Source organism: Glycine max, chromosome 6 (assembly GCF_000004515.6).
Source record: "Glycine max cultivar Williams 82 chromosome 6, Glycine_max_v4.0, whole genome shotgun sequence".
In the NCBI taxonomy this organism is placed as follows: Eukaryota; Viridiplantae; Streptophyta; class Magnoliopsida; order Fabales; family Fabaceae; genus Glycine; species Glycine max.
This window is the reverse complement of record NC_038242.2, coordinates 21,219,327-21,241,245: the sequence shown is the minus strand read 5'-3', so window position 1 is coordinate 21,241,245 and position 21,919 is coordinate 21,219,327. Positions and strand designations below refer to the sequence as shown.

At 31.1% G+C, this 21,919-nt stretch overlaps 1 protein-coding gene and 1 long non-coding RNA gene across 2 annotated transcripts; both read right to left on the bottom strand.

Moving 5' to 3' along the window:
• Nucleotides 1-1,301: 1,301 nt before the first annotated feature.
• On the bottom strand, nucleotides 1,302-4,804 carry LOC100809196 (myb family transcription factor EFM). The gene is made up of 4 exons (XM_003528228.4): nucleotides 4,387-4,804; nucleotides 3,178-3,813; nucleotides 2,566-2,642; nucleotides 1,302-2,120 (listed from the first exon to the last, which is right to left on the bottom strand). The coding sequence occupies exons 1-4, from the start codon at nucleotides 4,583-4,585 to the stop codon at nucleotides 1,629-1,631; spliced, it is 1,404 nt and encodes a 467-aa protein (XP_003528276.1). The 5' UTR covers nucleotides 4,586-4,804; the 3' UTR covers nucleotides 1,302-1,628.
• Nucleotides 4,805-11,476: 6,672 nt separating this feature from the next.
• LOC121174982 (uncharacterized) lies at nucleotides 11,477-15,396 on the bottom strand. The gene is made up of 3 exons (XR_005891858.1): nucleotides 13,896-15,396; nucleotides 12,069-12,681; nucleotides 11,477-11,759 (listed from the first exon to the last, which is right to left on the bottom strand). It is a non-coding gene; the product is annotated as an uncharacterized lncRNA (long non-coding RNA).
• Nucleotides 15,397-21,919: the final 6,523 nt, after the last annotated feature.

The window sequence follows — 21,919 nt, the reverse complement described above, 5'->3', positions numbered from 1 at the left end:
GAGAAAACAATCCTTAAAATTTATGACAAAAATGTCATCAAACAGTTTTAGAATAATCAAGAGATTATAAAATCTTCTCATTTCAAATGCATTTCCAAATTAATATATCTTCAAAAAAGTTAATTAATTTTTACCACTAACAATTTTATAGTAGTAAGCCGTAACTCATTGTTTTGTAAGCGTGATCTTTCAATAGATAGACCAATTTCATTTCAAGATATGGTTGCTCCCTAGAAGGTAAGCCACGACAAACATTGATAGATATACCAATAACATCAGAAATGGGTGCAAATCCCATTGCATACATACTATTTTAATATGAAAAAAAATAAAATAATTCTTCTTTCATATTACAAAAGCCAAAGAAAGCAAGAAAGTGCAGCAAAGACTTAAGGTGGAAAGAAAAATACACTTCAATTCTTTACTTTCGGTGGTTCTTTTATGGCCCATTCTTTGAGAAAATAATAAACGGACGAAGATCAGCTTCAACCAGATCTGTGTCGGAATCCTGCATCTTATCGTGTGCGGTGATGAGCGCATTATCCTACTCAGAAGAAAAGAGTAATAAAGAACGGAAAAGGTACATTTAACTTGTTCAAAAGTATTTTAGCATCTTAAAAACCAAGAATTTGATCAATGAATTACCTTCTGCAGTATTCTGTTTCATTTATTGCCATTCTCAAGCTGCTAACCTTTTGAGGAATTCACGTGGTAACCAAGTGGTCTACCGGTACCCAACAAAGTTCCTGCCATGGTTTTGCTTGCACTAAGTCGAAAAACCTTTGTTACGGATAATTACGAAAAAGTGTGGTTAATGCAGTCATTTGTAATTCTGATGCTATTGTGGTGAGTCAAAAACTTTTATATTAAGTCCACAATTATGATTGCAGACAACAATTTAAAAGTACCGTGCATGCATGTTTGATAAGCGTGATATTTTGAAGCAATAAATAATTATTTTTGTATTGATTTTACAGTAATTTATCCTTAATGTCAATATTATCGCTAATCCAAACACGTTAATAAAAAATAATCCATATATTATAACGATTACTTACTTGAATAAGTTTTGACTTCATTTTTCAAAAAAGTTTTAGTGAGTCGATCTTTTGGAGTAACACAAATGGAACCCAATGCCACCCTACCCAAGCTATAGAGAAACATTTCTTGTAAATCATTCCGAACAATAGTCTAATTAAAATATTGGCCAACGAGTTGGGACCAAGGGTTGGTGAGTGTTGTGGCCATTGTCATTATCTAAAAAATCAAAGGGCAAATATGTAATCAAGAGAAGCAGAAAATTCCAAGAACTATATATATATATATAATCGAATTCTTCCTCTCATATTATGTTGTTAACATCACGTATTCACACAAAGCGAAACAAAACAGACGCACACTTTATGCCCTCACCTTCACCAATCCCTTGTTTACAATACAAACAGATATTTCTATGAAAAGTTTAAATTTATGAGGATATCTTCTCCTTAATTGGTTGTTACTTCCTCCCACTCGTGTTAAATGACTAATTGAACATGGGATGCATGCTATCATGCAAGGTTAAAAATAATCAAAATAAAAAATCCTAGCAAGTTCTAAAATTGATTCTCATAGTAACCACATAAGCCCTAGAATTTAAGAGTAATCTCACTTCCAGTGCTCTCTTCCCCTTCTTGATCTCTTAGTGCTGCCAACCCTTTCTTCTCTCCACTCTCTCCATTCCATTTACCACTCTCCGACTTCCCATCCACAATGCTCTCTGACCGGTCGCCACTGCTCCGAATATCGGACTCCGGAGAGTTTTGTGTCTGTGCTGCTGTCTTGTACATGTGAAAATGATGATGATGAAGGGTGTAGTCATGTGGTGGTGGCAGCAACGATAACGGCAACGCTGAGTTATAGAATTCTTGGGGCATTTGGGTGGCTGCACAGTAGTGTGGTGGTGCCACTTGTGAGGTAGGATGTGGGCCATAGAGTGTGGGGTCACCGGAATTTGTCATGGCTGCTGTAGTTGTGGCATATTCCGGTGGCACCCAAATTCCTCCAAGGACTACAAGCTGGGGTGTTGGTCCTCCGGTATGTAGGCTCGGACTGGGTCTTCTAGTGTGAAGCCTATATTTCTGTGAACAAATTTTAACATGGGAACTTGATCAGAAAGTGCAAGAAAAAAGACAAAGGAACTATAAAAAAGAAGACAACCAAAAACAAAAGTATTTCCAAATGCTCAACTATATGCATAGTTGGTTTAAGGGTAAAGTAATTAAAATATAAGTTTTAGACACCCAACAAAAATACATTTTTTTTTAATTTTTATAAAACAAAAAATATTATATTTATTAGAAAAAATATCACATATTAACAAAAATATAATATATAATTTTCTCGTTAGTAAAATATTTCTTTTAAAATTGTTTAGGCTTCACTTGTGATTAATTGGTTACATCTTCATAATAGATATTGTTCAAAGTGATATTAACTAAGATGTCAGTGAAGCAATAATAATAGTACAACAACAAAGTAGCTCTTTCATTCCTGTCTATATGTACAATCCAGAGAGAGAAGTACCTGGAGATGGCTTTTAACTTCATCATTGGTCAAACCGTCAACCTTCATCAGCTCCCTAATCTGTTTTGGGGTGGCCACTGTAAAGTGACAAACAACAAAAAGAAAGAGAACACTTATTAGTGATTGCAGCAATGATTATAATTGGATTGCAGCAATGATTATAGTTCCGGTCAGGATTATTATGTAGCTTATAAAAATAAGTTCAGGATTGCTAAAGAAATGTGTTATCCATGTAATAATTCATGCATCGATTTATACAATATTATTTTTATATATATTTTCTTTCATTGTATCATTTATTACATCCCATAATTGTATCTTGTTCTCTCCCTTAATTATTTTTATGTAAAATTACCATTTCTCTGCAATAGTTTTGTTTTAAGTACAAATGAGGTAATCTTTTCAAATCTATTTTTAGTACCTACAATTATTTTTAAAAAAAATAATTTTATCTATTTATAATCTTTAAAATGCATAAAAATTATGTTTTTAATTATATTTTCATAAAGGGTGTTTTTCTTAATAAAAAAACAAAACAGATGATTTTTTTAAAATAAAAAAAAATAAGAGTCATATTTCAATAGAGCAAAAAATATATTTAATTGGTGATACCTTGAGATCCACCAAGCATCTGAAGAGCATTAACAAATCGACGGTGCAAATCCGGTGACCAACACCTTCTTGCTTTCCTATGAGTTTGGCCACTAGTGTTAGTTGTGGTGGTGGTAGTATTTGCTGTTTGTGCCTCAGATGCAACTGAAGCACTTTTTCCCTGATCAACATTAACCCCTTCACAACTCCCTCCTTTGCCTGGATTCTCCCTTTTCGAACATTTCTCTGCCTCTAATTCACACTTATTTTCCTCAATTTCTTTCTCAGGAGATGCAAGGGCCAACTCAGGAAGACCCCTTAATCCTTGACACGAGTTTCGTTCTTTTGAGAATGGTAAAAAGGCTCCCCCATTCCTATGTTTGTTGTCTAGGGCTAGCTTCGGGCTCACGCTAAAGCCAATATCAGCACCTTCTTTAGGTAATGATGTAATTGTGGATTGTGGTTTGGTTCCTTCACTTGCTTGGCTCCATAGTTGAGCTGATGTCATCCAATTCGCCTTGTCAGATATGTTTGATGTTTTTTCAGCGCTTTCTTGAGAGTTTGGATGCTTTAATATTGGCATGAATTCTTCCAGAACTGGCCTCGTTCCTTGGTTTGATCTGAAGGCTTGTAGTTGCTGCCTTGAAGCCTCCACAGCTACGCGAAATTGAAGATTGAAAGAAATTAAGATTGTTACTTTGCATTCAAAAAGGATAAAATTTGAGACTAATGATTGTGTATACCAAAATAATAAATTATAATAAGAGAAATTCTATGGTACCCTAAATTTTTTCCAAGGGTTTTTGTATATTGAGAAACTTTCTTTCCCCTTTTTTTATGTGCCCAAACAATTGTATCAAAACTCTTAGATTTCTGTGGTTATGTATAGCAACTCTCTAATAACAATAAAGAAGATGTAATTCTCTCACTTTTATATGAGAAGGAAAAGCAAAAGAAGAAGACTACTAGAAAGAGAGCAAGAGGTTAAAAAAAAAGACCTTAATACAAAAGCCATTTATATTATTTGGAAGAACAGAAGAAAAAAAAGATGAATATACTGAGTTTTTTTTATAAAAGTATATATAATATTTTCATCATGGGGTATTGATGAAACTTTAGGGTTTAGGACATTCCATGTTTTAATTGGTTCATTGGAATTTGGAATATCATCAACTACGTTTGATATGTTTCTTTGGTGAAACCATGATGATGATTGATTGAAACTTGTACCGTTGGTGAGGAGTTGCATGCAGAGAGGAAGCTCGCGCTTGAAGGCATCAATCTTGACACGTTCTTCCTCTAAGCGAGAGAGGAACTCTTCAAGCTTGTAGGTCTGATCAGTTTCAGTTTGATCTAAAAATGATTTCAGCAGTGTGGAGTAGCTGTAGGGCTTGTAATCCATCATGCTTAGCTCTGCTTGTGATGGCATCTTTAAATTTCACGTATGTGGTTAATTAAGGATAACGAATATATAGCAACAAGAACTATTGTTTAGGATGAAAATATGTTAATGACAACACTTGAGGTATGTAGGAACAAACAATAGGAAAAGAGGGTGTTTGGCCTCTTATTCCTTTCTAGTGTAAGTGGGAGAGAGAGAGAGAAAAGGGGTGTGATGTTGTTTGTGAACACAAGGAGGATCGAGGGGGGATCGTCTTCTTTTTAGGAGTGAGTTCAATGGAATAAAGTAGGGTTTTGGAGAGAGAGAAAACAAAAGAAGAAAAGTAGGGGGGGGATAAAGGAGAACAATTTAACTTCCTTCAAAAACAAAAATTAAAAAAATAAAATGAGAGAGGTGCAATGAGAGAAGGAATCAGAGAATCTGACAACAGAGTCTTGTGCTTAGAGCCTGGTTTTAGCAAATTACTTTGAGTGTTATTGCATCAATTCAAAATCAACAATATAGAAAAAGATGATTCTTAAGCTTCTTTTTACTGTTATTTTTCCCCTGTATACTTTATTCTTTCATTCTATCCCTCTTGTACCTCCCTAATTTTAGCTTTCTTTTCACAAGTTTTTTTTATTTGCACTTTCTATTCATATATAAGTTACTGCCAAGAGAAGATAATAAAGAGTTCGAGAATACTACGTATTAATCAGTTTTTTGTGCTCTAATATTAGGATTTATTTTTATATATATATTCTATGAGTATCTTTTTCCAACTAATAAAGATTTAACAAGATAAAAACAAAACAAGATGGAAAAATATATATCTTCCAACTATTTCTGTTTTTTGGTTTTTAAAACTATTGTTTTATAAATAATTTTTAATTTTTTTTATAGATTTTGGATTTGAAATTGATTGACGAGTAGCTTAAATTATTTTAGAAAATAATTTTTAAAATAAAAAGGGATTTTTTTTATCAGCAATAAGAAGGGATTGAAACAGGTCCTTAATTAGTCTCTACATTTTTCGTTTTAGGCTTTGTTTTTTTTTTTTTTTTGCTGAATTTTCTTGACAAAGAGCCTAAAACACCAATAGATTAATACTCATGATGAGAAATAAAGTTTTAGGCTTTATGTTCCTACATGAAAAAGACATTTACAAAATAGTCCTTCCCATTTGTCCACGTTTCAGCATTATTAATTAGATGTAGTATTTTTTTTTTACCTATAACTAACAAACAATTTTTTGTATTTACTTTCTATAGGAGTATACTATATTACCATTATATATATATATATATATGAGGTAAAATGCAAAAAACAATCATGTAGAGACAAAGTCAAAAAATAGTGTCGTCTAGGAATTAATTCTTTATTTAACCTTTAACAAACAACAGTGTTGTCAATTTTCGTATGACTTTTTTTGAACTAAAATAGCAGTTCTGTATTGTAAATGAGACTCAGATTCTCCAGCAACTTTATATCAAACTTCACTAACAGTGTGTTATCTTTGTTCCTTTATTTTTGGTTCTTTGATTTCTTTTTCTTTTAACCTGGGATTGAATTTGCTTTAGCGGATATCCATGAGTTTTTGGTTCAAAGTTTCTCTTTGTGCAATAACCACAAGGATAATGATGCATATACAAGAACATCGATCAAGTGGTCCATCTTAAACAAGGAAAACGCATGTGTATTTGTCATGAGGTATGTAATTTATATTTTATAGTTGTTGTTTAAGTTGTGTTTGGGTAAGTAACCCACACATATTTAGTTTAATTTAAGGGTATTTTCCTATTCTTAATTAGTTATTATTTTCTAAGATAACTTTTGAAAAAAAGTAATCATTTTATCAAAAAATTTTAATCAAATACTTATTTAATAATCTATTACTATTTGAGAACTATCATAAATTTTTATCATCATAAAATTTATTGGAATAATTTATTAAAAAATAAACTAATTTTTTATTCCTCTAATTTATGTTTTACTGGATTGATTTGATTTTTTTAGTTCAATTAATTTTTTTAATTTTTAAAATATGTCAAATTAAGCTGTGACCGTCAATTTTATCTAACAATGATAAGTTTGTATTTATAAGGAGATGATGACATGTCATTTGCCATGTAGGATTTCACCATTAACATTCTCAAATGGTATTAGTTTTATAAATAAATATATATATATATATATATATATATATATATATATATATATATATATTATTCCTTATTAAGACTAGACCAAACACCATGAAATATAAACTAAGTAGTATGATACTATAGTTCTTCACTTTCACTAAATAAAAATAGATGGTTTGCCATATAGTTTTGTATTGTAGCAAAATTAAAACTCAAATTTAAGGAGTGACGAGAATATATAATCGTCCATCAAGCCAATTGGGTACCAAATGTTGGCTATGTGTAGGGCAACGTTGTACTTGTAGGTGTCCTTACCTATGTAGTATGCAATATTGCTGTTAGAGCAGGTATTAATGATTCTACCATGATTAATTAATTAATAGCAACCACTTTGAGCTGGGAGAGCATATACCATCAACATAATTTTCACCACCACATTGAATAAAGAGAAAGGGAAAAAGAAAGCACATATTCAAAATAGGTTTAGTATCAATCCACCTTGCAACTTTCTCCGAGTCCAAAAGTTGCATAATTGTCCGGATTTGATTGCATCAAGAGAGAAAATTAAAAAGAGGAATATCTAATTCTAAAAAATGAGACATTCACCATATAGAATAAAATATTTGCGCACAAGCAACGAATATCTTAGTTCCAATTCGGTGACTGTAAATTAAGGGAACACAACTCACGAAGCTTAAAGAGGGCAGAAATAAAAAATCACCTCGCTAAAAGAGCGATAAAGGATGCTAACAACGGAGAATCTTCTTCTGCTACTATCTTTAGTGAAGTGGGTATGAAGCCAAGAAGATTCCCCTTTACAATGCAAACGGATTTTTGCTCTTTTTGTTAAATTTTGGCAAGATATTTGGAAATCCAGGTCAGGTTAGATTAAACTTTTCGTTGTAAGGTTGATTTTTCAAATTATCAGAGTTTCTATAGGATTCAATACTCTACAGGGTTAATCCTTTCCACCAACATTTTTCTAACGAGAAAGAGATGTAACTTCAGTACAGGACCTTTTTAATGTGCAAACTTCAAACGTAGAAGGAACTGAGTTAAAACTATAGGAAAAAGCTAGTTAGTGTTCTAATTAAAAGGTACTTGTTAAGAAATACAAAATGAAAAGTTTTTTTTTATTAAGAAATGTAACAGTGTACTTCCTCTTGATTTTGAATATAATCCCAACGTAATTCTTAATAAAAAAAAATTATATTTATTGAGATTCTTTAATTAATGTCTTTAAGACACTCGATCCAAAAATATATTACAAAACATTAAAAGGAGTTATAAAATTAATTTAGTGGTGAAAGAAAGAAGGAGAAAAAAGAAGTCGTGAGTTCAAAATTTTCTTATTAATAAAAAAACTAACTAACATTAGTTCATAAAAAATTATAAAACATTAAATTCATAGAATTATAGAATTAAACAACATAAATTTTTTAAATAATATGGATTTAAGTTAGTTTGAGTTCTACATGTTCAAATTTGATCTTTGAAACAAATTTATCAGGTTTATACTTTCAAAATACAAATCGAATCGATGATTCAAACTAATTGAGAATTTTCTCTTCAGTTTGATTTGGATTGATCTAGTTAATGGGTTTATGCTCTGAAATTGGAAAAATATTGAGAATCCAAATCCTTTCTCCACTGAGGAAATTGATGGTGTAAAGAATCAATTTGCAAGTTGCTTAATCAATAACCACTAACATGTCTCCCCAAACTATTAATGTATTATATATTTAGTTTGATTGTTTATTAATTGGGTTGTCATTAGCATCGATACTAGTTAATAGTAAATAGTGTTTGCCAATAACAACAACATTTTGGCTCACAAATGTATTGTTGTCTGTTGAAAACATTGTTGAAGATCACGAAGAATTATTTCACGGGGTGTGTATATGAGTTATGTTCTGAAGGATTTATCCACGGTATCCTATGTAAATCCGCATAATACAACAAGAACTTGACTTGTTGAGGCTACAAAACTAGAAAGGGAGAAAATTTGAATCTAGGAGCAGTGAAGAAAAATGAAAGGAAGAGAAGAGAAGTTTTTTCTTGGTGTGACAAACTTGGTCAGAGAGACTCGTATTTAATTACAAGACCGAAGGGAACCATATGACTGTTTGAAGAATTAATATTAATAAAGACGGTAATTAAAAATAATTAATGATAATTGAAACATAAATTTCATAATTAATAAAATGGTCAAATGATTAATGATGATTGAAGACAGAAAATAGAAATCTATACAATTTTCGTTATTCGACCAAATGAAAAACTGTCACATTAAAAACAAGGATTTTATGGCAAGCTGTTGAATTTAAAATTAATCTTAAAAAGAATTTTATTAAATCACAATGTAAAAAGGTTGCATGACCATTATCACACGCGCAAAGGGGTATATAGGAGGATAAATTGATAGATTTACACTATATCAAGTCCACGTAACCTAAACTCATGGAGGTGAAACTTTTATTTCTTACTAATTAGTAACTCGTGCGTACTCACGGGTCACTCGATTAACCAAACTTCAAAGGTTGATATTTATGTGAATTTGAAATTCATTCTTTATGCGAATTTAAAATTTGTGCATACACATAGATCACTTGATTAAGAAAACTTGATGTTCATGCAAAATAATTGTTTCAGAACACAAAATTAACAAATTATATTAAGATGAATCTCATAAGGCTCAAACATAAAAAACAAAATAAGTGTTTAAAACTAAAAGGGTTAAAAAATAAAAAGAAAGTGTAATTAAATTGAGAATTGAAATTTCAAATAAGTCAAATAGTTTTTTTTATAAATATATCACAGTATGTCAATTATAATATAAATTATTCCATATTTACATTTGTGAGGTCACATAACAATTGTTAATTTACAGTTAAACACTTGAATTTCAAGCACCTCATCAGTGACCACACTATTTTCTCTAATTACCTGAAATAAGAGAAAAATTATCAATTTCAAATCCATGTTCATGTTCTATTAACTGCATTTAAAGAAGAAACTATACACATATAAATAAACAATTCTAAATACAAATCTATTAAAATGATGAAATGAAAATATATCCCATGTGAAAAATAAATAACTTTTAAAGTGTCACAAATTTAAAATTACTCACTATTAATTTTTAAAGTGCCAAATAGATTATTTTTTATATAATTACTCACTATTGTATATGTCTGATTTTAAAAATAAAACATCAAAAATGATATATAATAAGTTGAAAAGTTAATAAGATAAAAAATAAACACATTTGCTAAAGTTAAATCAACAACACATAATAATAATAATAATAATAATAATAATAATAATAATAATAATAATAATAATAACAAAAGAAATTAATTAATTAATTAAATACAAAAAGAGAAGGTAAGGAAAATTTCTACTTTTCATTATACTACCGACGTGATTTGTCTCCCGTGTAAATCTTAGCATTAAAGTTAGTAGAGTATTTTCAATTACAATAAATATGAAATTCATAGTATAATTTGATTTCACTCATAAATATAAAGAGAAATAACTAAAATACACAGAAAATCAGAAATATATTATGTAAGAATACAGGAAGCAATCAGCAAGATAAAAATAGAAACATTATTAATTAACTGAAAAAGAAAAAGGTGATTTAAAAAATAAAACATCAAAAAGGATATATAATAAGTTGAAAAGTTAATAAGATAAAAAATAAACACACTTGTTAAAATTAAATTAACAACACATAATAATAATAATAATAATAATAATAATAATAATAATAATAATAACAACAACAACAACAACAACAAAATTACAGCAGCGGGCCACTCGATTATTATTAGTAATAATAACCAATCTCCCTTTTAAATTTGTGGCACTTTAAAAATTATTTATTTTTCACATGGGATATATTTTCATTCCAGCATTTTAATAGATTTGTATTTAGAATTGTATATTTATATGTGTATAGTTTCTTTTTTGAATAACACTGATATTCGAGCACTATGAATTTATATATGAAATCCTCTTTTGCCATGTCTATTCCCATTGTCTGCGGGATTATTTTTAGTAACACTTTATTTAATTAAAGACCAAACCTTATTTTGTAATCATCAAAGCTTAGGGGAACATAAATATTTAACTTTGTGTATATCATTTACGTTGAATTATCTATGTAGCCTTATGCTCGTAATTTTTTAATTTGCAAATGCTTTGGCCAGTTCTTTTGTGGCATGAAGTTTTGTAATATGGAATATGATATAACCAACAAAGTTTCCTTTATAGACAATCAAATAAGAAGAAGAAAAATTAACTTTCTTTTCATTTTCTCCCCTACCAAAAAATCATCTCAGTTTTCACTCTTTATCTTTCTTTTTCCTTCCACTTTTCTCTCCCAAACTAAGCATAACCTTAAAGTAAACCACTAATTCTCCTGAGACGGATGACCATAGCCGGTACATGTGTAGAAAGTAGTTTTTCCTTTGTCTGCTGATCTCATCTGAAATTAGAATGATTAAAATAAATAAATTTAGACTGTTAAATAAGAGCTTCAAATTGAATTGGCAAATCTACATTAAAGATACCTGTCTAGTATAATAGATAGCTTCCCCATGGCCACATTTTTCACATTTCTTGTTGACCTGTCAAAAAACAATAACATTTAAACATACAAAAATCTGCTAAAAAACTACTAAGTATTGCAGGATGCATCACCTTAGAATATTCCATCACTGTATGTTCCTCAATTATTTCCATTCCAAGCTCTCTTCTGATATCATGCCAAGCACATGATAACATAAGGAACAATTGCCAATACTCAACATAAAATGAAATATGTTCATGGTTACGATGAAAAAGTCATAATACTTAAATCCAATTTGATAGTGTGTGGATCCAAAATCAGTGCCATAAGAAAGCTTTTCTATAATATCAAAGTAATGGTATGATGAACTCAAGAGTCTCTTTCCTCCACCGAGTCCAATAACTGCAGCAGTAGCCATTATATCCTTCCCTAGCCACTATGTACGATCACCATCAATTTTGCCTATTGTAACAATGATCCTAAATCGTATCCACTACTCCTTCTGATAAACCAAAAGATATAAAAAATATTAATTATTGTAATAATATAAATAATGAATTATTCAACATTTCCTTTATAAAGAAGATTAATAATATACCTAATTTCCCTATTTACATTCAATCATTTTTTTTTGTTGTTTTGGGGATTTGGCAAAATATATCATAATATAGAAGGAAGCAAAGATACAAGAGGGACACATTATTTTTAATTCAGGTGCGGAGAGAAGAGTAAATGAAAGAAATTAGATATCATTCAAATGAAAGAAATTAGATATCATTCAAACTACCAGTGAGAGTTAGAAAGAGCATACTCTGGACTCTAAATTCATTAGAACTGCAGACTTCGTGAATACCTTGGCACGGTCAAGCTGTACCTGTGTAACTACCATTGCAGGAAGCCTATATTCAATTTGGCACATATCAGGATTCATAGCAAGAGAAAAAAAGCAACGCAGATCAAACTTTGTCCTAGTGATGCACTTGTTATTAATTCTCTGGCTACTAAATCCACAGCTTTTGCCACAAAATCAGAGCCCTATATTGATGCCTAAGAAAAAGCACTAAATTTTGATATATAAAGCAGTAACTACTATTGTAAAAAATTCCAAAGAGCCTGAAAAGAGGAAAAAGAAAGAGAAAGTTGTCATGGTTACACGGTATCCATATAGCAAGAGTTGAGCAATTATTATATAGTTGTAATTCTTCCCTAATTCAGGGAAACCATTTGAGTCATCAACATTAAACCACATCTAAGAAGAGCCTACAGATGCAATTTTTACCTCCCCTTTGCTAATCATGACTGATTCCTTTGCTCTTTTTTTCCAAGAATTCTTGACAACCTCAGTCGACATATCATTGGAATCCCCACCCGGCTTTGCATGTTAACACTGGCTGCTCAAGGCAACCAATTCGACCTATTAAAGCCTGCAACAGTACATTAATATTATCAGCCAATATGTGTGCATGATTTAGGAAAAAAAAAATGGGAAAATAGAGCAAGGCAAAGAATGTGTTTAAAAGAATTGAGAAATATCAGTAAAGTACTAAGCAATTTCTTTAACTATATATCCACGTTCCAACAAAAATACTTGTATGCATCAAAAACCCCAGGTTTGTCGAGGTAAATGTATAAAAAAAGGGACAAATTTTAGCGGATGGCGAGGAGTTATTTTTCAAAAGAATGAAATAGGTACATACATTATAATTTTTTATATCAAGGGATGCAATTTAAACATTTTTTTAATTAAATACAAAATATTGACTAAAAGAATGAAGCAGGGAAGCAAAAGTTTGCAGCCTCATCAAATAAAAGTGAACAATCAGTACAATGGATATATTATGAAATGATAGAAGTTCTTGTTTAATGTAAAAATACATCCCCATGTGTGTAACCCTCAGCTGCACCCACCATATCAAAATTAAAATAAAAAATTCAAACAAAACTTTAAATGAATAAGAACAAATTAACAATACCCCATATTATCTTCTTAGTATATGCCACGACAACAAATTAGCAATACACCACATCATTTTTAGCATCAATAATGCAATAAAGAGATCAATGCTCTTAACCATCAAGTCTCTCGGGAGGCTAACAATGGTTGGTAGAACACACAAAAGTTAAATGTGATTGGCTTTCTCATTTGTCTCTTTACTGATGCCATTTTCCCTAAAGAATGCTTATCCACACCAATGCTGTTTATACACGTCCTAAGCCAAACTTAAAAGGAGGACAATGATTTAGGTGCATTAGTTACTCAAACCCATTAAAAGAAGTGAACCAATCAAAATAAAATAAAGTGTGCTTCTTTTCTACTGCTTGAGAAGCAAAATGTTAAAAATAATTGCCCAAAGAATTTCCTTCATATGTTATAAACTTAAAATAGATATTAGAGACTATTTAATTTTAAAGTTCACTCGATCATTATAACAAAAAAAAGGACATTCAACTAAATAATAATAATAATAATAATAATAATAATAATAATAATAATAATAATAATAATAATAGCTTCTAAAACAGTCTCTATAAAAACTCACATTTTTCAGAATCTTAAAATCACTTTTTTTAAAGCTTTTGACTAACAATAATTATAAAGACTTTAAGCACAGGCAATGGAACCAAGTCAAGGGAGTACCTTTTTAATCTTCTAAGACCTTTTTTGATTTTCTTTGTTATCACCACCTACACACACCAGGAACCTTAAAGAAAAATTTCAAAGTTCACTCGGCCATTATAAGATAAAAAAGGACACCCAACTACATAATAATAATAATAATAATAATAATTAAAGAAAATAAAAAAACACAAACTTAGATAGAACAAGAAAAAAACCTGCGCTTCTTCCTGTTGAACAATGGATTAAAATAATTAAAGAATATAAATGATATCAATACCAATCAATTGTTACAATGATTATCATCAAAATCTTGCATGTATCATTCATTAGACACCCAGCGTGGAATTTGCAGGATGTGCACTGATGCACATGAATTTTTAAGATTAAAAACTAAAACTTCATTTAGGCATTTCATCAAACACATAACTTACAACCCATATGGGGAAGATGACAAAAAAATTAGCTCGGGAAAATAAAAAAGGAACCAAAAACAGAGTTGAAAAATCAATAAAAAAAAATAACTATTATTAAGAAGCAAACATGCATAACAATAAACAAAATTAGAACCTTACAAATAAAAACAAATAGTAATGAAACAAACATGCATAACAACAAAAGAGGAAAAAACATGCTTGTTGGATGCTTCTTCGACGTTAGCCCGACAAAATAAAAAGGAACCAAAAACAAAATTGAAAAATCAGTAAGAAAAAATATAACACCGAGATGTTAATGCTATAAAAGGACACTCGTGAAGAAAACTGCAAAGCAGTGAAACCTGATAATCTTCTGAACTGAGAAGAAGCCATGGCAGTGAGAATAAACTGCTTCATTCAAAACACCCTCTGTCTCCTTAACCCTCCCTTGTTTTCCCTTTGTTACTGAGCTTCTCCCCTGAAGCTAAAACCTCAATTGCATTTTCGTCAAAACCCCTCTCGAGGAGCTTTGTTTTGAGAGAGAGAAAGCTTCCAAGTTGTACAGAGAAAGAAAGTGAGTGAGAGAGAAAGAGAAAGGAGCCTTTTGCCACGGGAGAAAGAGAAATGGAAAAATAAAAAGAAAACTGAAAAGACTTGGGATGAAGATTGGAAAAGGAGACACCTATAACAATAGGTGAAGCAATCAAGGGAGTGGAAAATGAAAAGGTTAGAAAAGAGGACATCTGGAACAATACGTGGAGCAACCAAGAGAGTGGAAAATGAAAAGCCTAAAAGACCAAAAAAACCAAGGAAATGGACCAAAAAACACATGGCAACAAGGTGGCAGAAAACCAACCCAACCTAGAAAGGCATAAATGACCAAAAAACAAAAAATTTTGACAGGTATCAAGCTCTCAGCTATGAGTATTTTGACCAAAAAACCAAAATTTTGGACAGCTGTCAACCTCTCAACCATGAGTATTTCAGTATTTTCCATTTACTTCTCTTTTAGTATATAGATATTGATTGCTAGTCACTTTTTTTTATTTTTACAATGGTCGCATTAAGGTTTAATTATTGTTAATTTGGATCTGTTAGGCTGCCCCGAGTCAAGTGCCCTCTTTATTGATCTTTATTCTTTATTATTAAATAAAAGGAACCTAACAACCAAAAGAGTAAAAGTAGAAGGACAGTGAGAAACAAAAGATAATGTGATTCTTTCTTAATTAAAAATAAAAAAGGGAAAGGCTAGTGTGCGTAAGAGGGAGAGTGCATCAAATTCCCTGTCCCTGAGCTGAGCATACAATTAATAATGAGTGGTTCGTTGCTTTCCAACTTCATTCTTCTCGTTCAAGCTAGACTACAACCCATACCTTTAATATCCATTTTCATCTCTTTTATTTTGTTCTCTATTAGAAAGGAAAAGCAAAAGAAAATTTTAGAGGGAAAAAACATACTCATAAAAAAGAAAAGGGAAGACTGGGAAGAGTGTTGTGGGTGACATGTGTAGTATTGTTCTTCCATATCCTCCTTCGAATATCCCTTTTGTCTGGTCCATGAACAGTAACATACAAGGACGCAGAATATTCCTTCCTTCTACCATTCCCTATTTCCTAGAACAGAAAAATAAAAATGTATATCTTCAATGCTATATATACGACTATTACGACCCCACAATGGTATTGGAACTAGTTCAGCAAACTAATACACGACTCTCAACTCATTATTCTTTTTTGGATATGGGTGACGAGTTTCTTTAAAATATTAGTTAAGAAATTAAAATAAAAAATATTTCATATAAATATTATAAAAGAGTAAAAAAAATTTGAATAACATAATTTTATATATTTTAATAAAAATATTTTTTTAATTACTTAATAATATTTTATGATACTAATTAACATTTATGAATATTAGTTAACCAATACACGACTCTCAACTCATTATTCTTTTTGGATATGGGTGACTAATTTCTTTAAGATATTAGTTTAGGAAATCAAATAAAAAATATTTAATATGAATATCATAAAAAGAGTATAAAAAATTATGAATAACATAATTTTATATATTTTAATAAAAATATATATTTTTTAATTCGTTAATAAATATTTTATGATACTAATTAACATTTTCTTTCATACAACTCATGCCAAAAAATTTCTCTCCAACCAAGGAGAGTTAAGTCTAACAGAAGGAACTAGTAATTCAGCATAAGGAATTAATTTACTGTGATAAATCAAATTTGAATCTTTGTTAAAAAAAAATTGTGCATATTTAGTATATGACAATATTTCAAATAAGATTATTTTTAAGAATAAGATTGGCTTTAGGAAAAAGGATATTCGGGAAAATAAAAAAAAAAAAGATTTCCTTTCTATTTCTTTGAATCCAATATAAATCAAGACAAGAGTGCTCTTGCGTCAAAAGCTTTAATTAACAAAAGCAGAAGACTAACGAATAACGAATAAAATTGGAATAAAGAAAGCTGTAGGAATGTCATTGGCACAAAGTGACCAATGAAGTTCCAACATTACCATTGAAAGAATCATTCTACCTTTTAACGACAATTATTTCTCTTGGAAAAATATTGCTACTTACATTAACTAATTTGTTTTCCTTTCTACTTCCACCGTGCAGGCAAACATGTAAAATCTATAATAAAGTTTAATTAGCGTATAATATAACATGATTATATGTGAGTTGGTTACCGGCCGTCAACAGGTGTGCAACTCACGCTTCTCATCTTTTTCTTTATCAAAAATCTTAATTTTCCCCCGTCTTTTCATCTTTCCATCTTTTTATAGTTCTATATAATACTAAAATTCTATCATTATAAATGTCTCATAGAATTTATCTTAATTTATATTTTTAATTTAACTTATTACTTCATTTATTTTTTATTTTTTAGTTTATTAATTCATTGATTTTTTATTATTACATATATTCATTTTGGATAGAGAAAAATAAAATTAATTTTCAATATAATACCCAATAAAAAATATTTTTTATTTATTCATAAAATTCTAATATATTTCTAAAATAACACAGAAAAACAAAAAGAAGAGAGTGAATCTGTCTCCAAATGATTTTTGGTAAAATAATTTTTTTTCCGAACATTCACTAGCCAAAGAAATAAAGACAAAATAACTTATTCTAAAGTTTGGAAATGATCTTCGTATGTTTCAAACAATTCTCCTGAACATGCATGAGTTTGATCAAATCTTAGTTTGGAAACAGTTTCAAAAGAGCATTTTCACAAGACTGGCCCAAATTTAAAATGAAACAAGAAGACGAGGAACATAACAATCAAGGGACTTCTTAGTTCACTCTCAAACCTTCAAGAGAGCTAGGTTCAAATAATTAACACGCAAATCAATACATTTTTTTTTTTTATAACTATAACCACTTCAAATATAACATAAATCTTACATTTAGCTAGACATTCATTTGACAAGCCTCCCTAAACTTTAACTCTAAATATTGTATCTTCTAAAGCCTTTTCAAATACCTGAAAATAAAACTTTCAATGCTATCTAACAGATATATAAAGAATATTTAAGTGTTTAGGAACTAATACAATGATATTCAAATAAGTGATTAAAAACGAAGAATGTTTAAGAGCTTCTTTGATTCACATCAATGACTTTCCTTTTCTTCGTCGTTTATAAATGATTCCTATATATAATTATTTAAGAAGATGATCATTGTGACTTGTGGTTCTAGACTCTAATTCTTTTAATGCATGGAATCGTTGTAGTAGTTGTCTCTGGTCATAGTTGCTTTATGTGCAAGACTAAATTTTTGAGAGATTTGTTATACATTTTTTTTCATATTATCAGATATTTGTTATACTTTGTGACCATTCCTTTAGAGATACAATAATTTGTAATCAATACTACCTCATTTAACTCTCTCTTTCTCATCTGGATTAGGTATCACATTGCCTTTATAATTATCTCATGCTTAGTAATCAGTGGTATTAGGACAAAAGACTGGCATAACCAGATTTTTATAGTTTAATACATAGCTTTATTATTTGTTAAAAGTGACTGTTAATAAATGAATATAAAAGCAAGGAAGGAGACAATATGGAGAATTGCATTGACACTCAATTCATGAAATTACATGTTGATGCCTGTTATTTATATGAGAAGAAAAGTGCAAAAACAAAAAATGCAGAAAAATAGAAAAAGAAAAAAAATAGATGATTCTGGATGGAGAGTTTGGTATTGATCCTGCTGAGCTGGCATTCTTAATGATTTACTCTTTTGTCCTTTCTGCTTATGCACCCATGTGAACTTTGCAGCTTTGCATTTGCATCCTCGCTCATTTGATATTTTGACATCCCCCCTCAAGCTGGAGCATGGTAAATGTCAATCATGCCCAGCTTGAAAATAGATGGAACAAAGGAAGGAGGAGGTAATGCCTTGGTGAAAAAGTCAGCTAGTTGCTCCTTGGATGAGATTGGCAGCAAGCGAAGAACACCCTCTTGGATCTTATTGTGAACAAAATGATAGTTTATTTCAAGATGCTTAGTCCTTTCATGAAACACCGGGTTGGCAGCTATGTGCAAAGCACTCTGATTATCACAATATGGGACAGGTGGTCTTGTACAAGTAATGTGTAAATCATGTATCAAATATAGTAACCATTGTAATTCACAAGCAGCGGTGGAGAGTGCCCTATATTCTGCTTCGGAGGAATATCTTGAGACTGTATGCTGCTTCTTAGCTCTCCAAGAGATCAAAGATGCACCCAAGATGAAGCAATATCCTGAAATGAACCTCCTTGAATCTAAGCAACCAGCCCAATTTGCATTAGAAAATCCTAGCAGTTGAATTTCTAATTTTCTTGGGAAGAATAGACCTCGGCCAGGACTGCCTTTGAGGTATCTAACAACCCTGCTGGCAGCATTGTAGTGGGTCATAGTAGGTTTGCTTAAGAATTGACTCAATTGTTGGGTGGCAAATGTAATGTCAGACCTAGTGTTATTCAAGTACAGAAGTTTCCCAATCAATCTTCTATAGGATGCTACATCTTCATATGGTTTCCCTTAATCTTGATGCAGCCTAATTGAATGATCAAGTGGTGTTTTGGCAGGCTTAGACCCAAGCAGACCAGATTCATGCAACAAATCCAAGCAATACTTTCTTTGGCAGATTGAGATTCCTGACTTGGAGTGTGCAACTTCCAACCCAAAAAAATACTTCAATGTTCCCAAATCCTTGATTTTAAAACTGGAATCCAGAATTCTCTTCATTCTAGTGAGTTCTTCAATGGATTTTCCTGCTAGAATCACATCATCCACATAGATAAGAAGAGTTTTGAGACTTTTACCATTCTAAAATGTAAATAATGAGTGATCTGCATTGGATTGTTGATAGCCTTGACTTATTAGCAATGAAGTGAGCTTTTCATACCACTTTCTGCTTGTTTGCTTGAGACCATACAATGACTTAAGCAATTTTCATACTTGATTGGATTTGGAGCACTGGACACCTTGAGGAATAACCATGTAAACATCCTCATGTAAATCACCATGCAAGAAAGCATTGTTGACATCTAGTTGATGCAAATGCCAACTATGAGCAGAAGCTATGGCCAACAGAGTCTTTACTGTTGTGAGCTTAGCCACTGGTGAAAAAGTGTCAAAAAAATGTAGGCCTTCAACTTGATTGTAACCTTTAGCCACCAATCTAGCCTTATATCTTTCTATAGATCCATATACTCTATATTTCACTTTATATACCCACTTGTTACCAATTGACTTTACATTTTCTAGCATATCAACTAGTATCCATGTACCATTCCTCTCAAGAGCATCCAATTCAAACTTCATGGCATTATTCCAACATTCATGCTTACTAGCTTCCAATTATATGTGTGGTTCAGAATTGTGTGTGACTGACAGTGAATAAGCATGATGTGAAGGTGACAAGTTTGAAAAAGAATGAAAGGATGAGATAGGATAGGAGATACCTGAGGTAATTGTATCTACTAAACTGCTTGAAAGGCTACACACATATTCACTTAAATGTTGTGGTGGGTGCCTCTGCCTCTGTGATCTCCTTATATGTTCAGTAGTAGTTTATGCCATATCTGGAGCAGTAGGATTCAGAGCAGGTTCAAAATTAGAGATTCCAGCTTTTGTAGGTTCTGGATGAATGGTGGTAGGTGATGTAGGTTATGTTTTAAGAGTGGATGGTGGTGTAGGTTGATGAATAGGTAGTGGAGTGTTATTTTGACGATGTAAAGCGGATGGTGTGGGATGATAAGTCCAGGTGGACAAGGGTGAAGAAGATTTATATGGTAATATATGTTCATGGTGAGTGATATTTCTAGAAATGAAAATTTCCCTATTGCTGAGATCCAACAAGACAACTCCTTTCACACCATGTTTATAACCAAGAAAAATGCACTTCCTAGCTTTTATAGGTGCAAGTTTTATTCTATGTGAGTGCAGTATGGATGCATAGCATAAGGAACCAAAAACTTTCAAATCATGTAAATTAGGTATATGTTTATACAAAAGAAAATAAGATGATTTATTTTTTAGCAGGGTGCTAGGCACCTTATTTATTATGTAAGTAGCATGTAGAATGGCATAAGATCAGAATTACTTTGGTAATTTTGATTGGAAAAGAAGTGCTCTCCCCACATTGAGTACATGTTGATGCTTTCTCTCAACCCTTCCATTCTGTTGTGGGGATTCCACACAATTTGTTTGATGAACTATGCCTTTTGAGGCATAAAATTGTGGCATTGCAAATTCAGGACCATTATCAGTCCTTATAGCCTTAACTCTTGCATTGTGTTGATTTTCAATTAATTTGAGGAAATCTTGGATATATTGCCTTACTTCCCCTTTGATTTCAACAAAATAATCCATGTAAAACGACTAAAATCATCAACTGCAGTCAAGAAATAAGAATGACCATGAATAGATTGTATGGAGATAGGCCCCCAAATGTCAAAATGAATAAGTTCATAAGGTGAATCTACTTTGTTTAAACTAGTATTATATGGTAATTCCTTGTGTCTATCATAATGGCATACATCACAAACAACTTTTGGATCAACAACAATAAAAGGAAATTCTAAATTCATAGAAATCATTCTAGAAATTGACAAGTGTCCTAGCCTAAAATGCCATAAGGCTTCTTCTGGTAGAATCTATGTATCAGTTGCTTGAACATTGGAACAAGAGGCATGCTTGGCATAAAAAACTAAGTGATATAGCCCTTCAAACCTTTCAGTAGAACCAATCATCCTCTGAGATTTCTGGTCCTGAATGAGACAAATTGAATCATTAAATGAGACCACATTTTAAGGTAGAAACCAATTTTGACACTGATATCAAGTTTAAAGAAAAATTAGGTACATACAGTACATTTGTAATGAAGAAGCCAGGGGAAAAGGTGATTGTACCAGCATGTTTTGCAACTGAAAACTGACCATTAGGCAATCTTATGCTAATTGGTTTTATCTCATTAAAAGTCTGAAAACTCTTTAATGAAACACATATATGATCACTAGCACCTGAATCTATGATCCAACAGCCAAGGGAAAAACTATTAAAAGAGGAATAGATGTAGATTTTACCTGATTTCTGATTTTCAGCTGGTGAAT

Excerpts from the sequence above, each read along its gene's own strand:
- LOC100809196 (XM_003528228.4), bottom strand. The coding sequence starts at position 4,585 with ATGCCATCACAAGCAGAGCTAAGCATGATGGATTACAAGCCCTACAGC. Across the intron at positions 3,814-4,386 it reads CATGCAACTCCTCACCAACG|CTGTGGAGGCTTCAAGGCAG; the intron begins GTACAAGTTTCA and ends AATTTCGCGTAG. Across the intron at positions 2,643-3,177 it reads GATGCTTGGTGGATCTCAAG|TGGCCACCCCAAAACAGATT; the intron begins GTATCACCAATT and ends GTCACTTTACAG.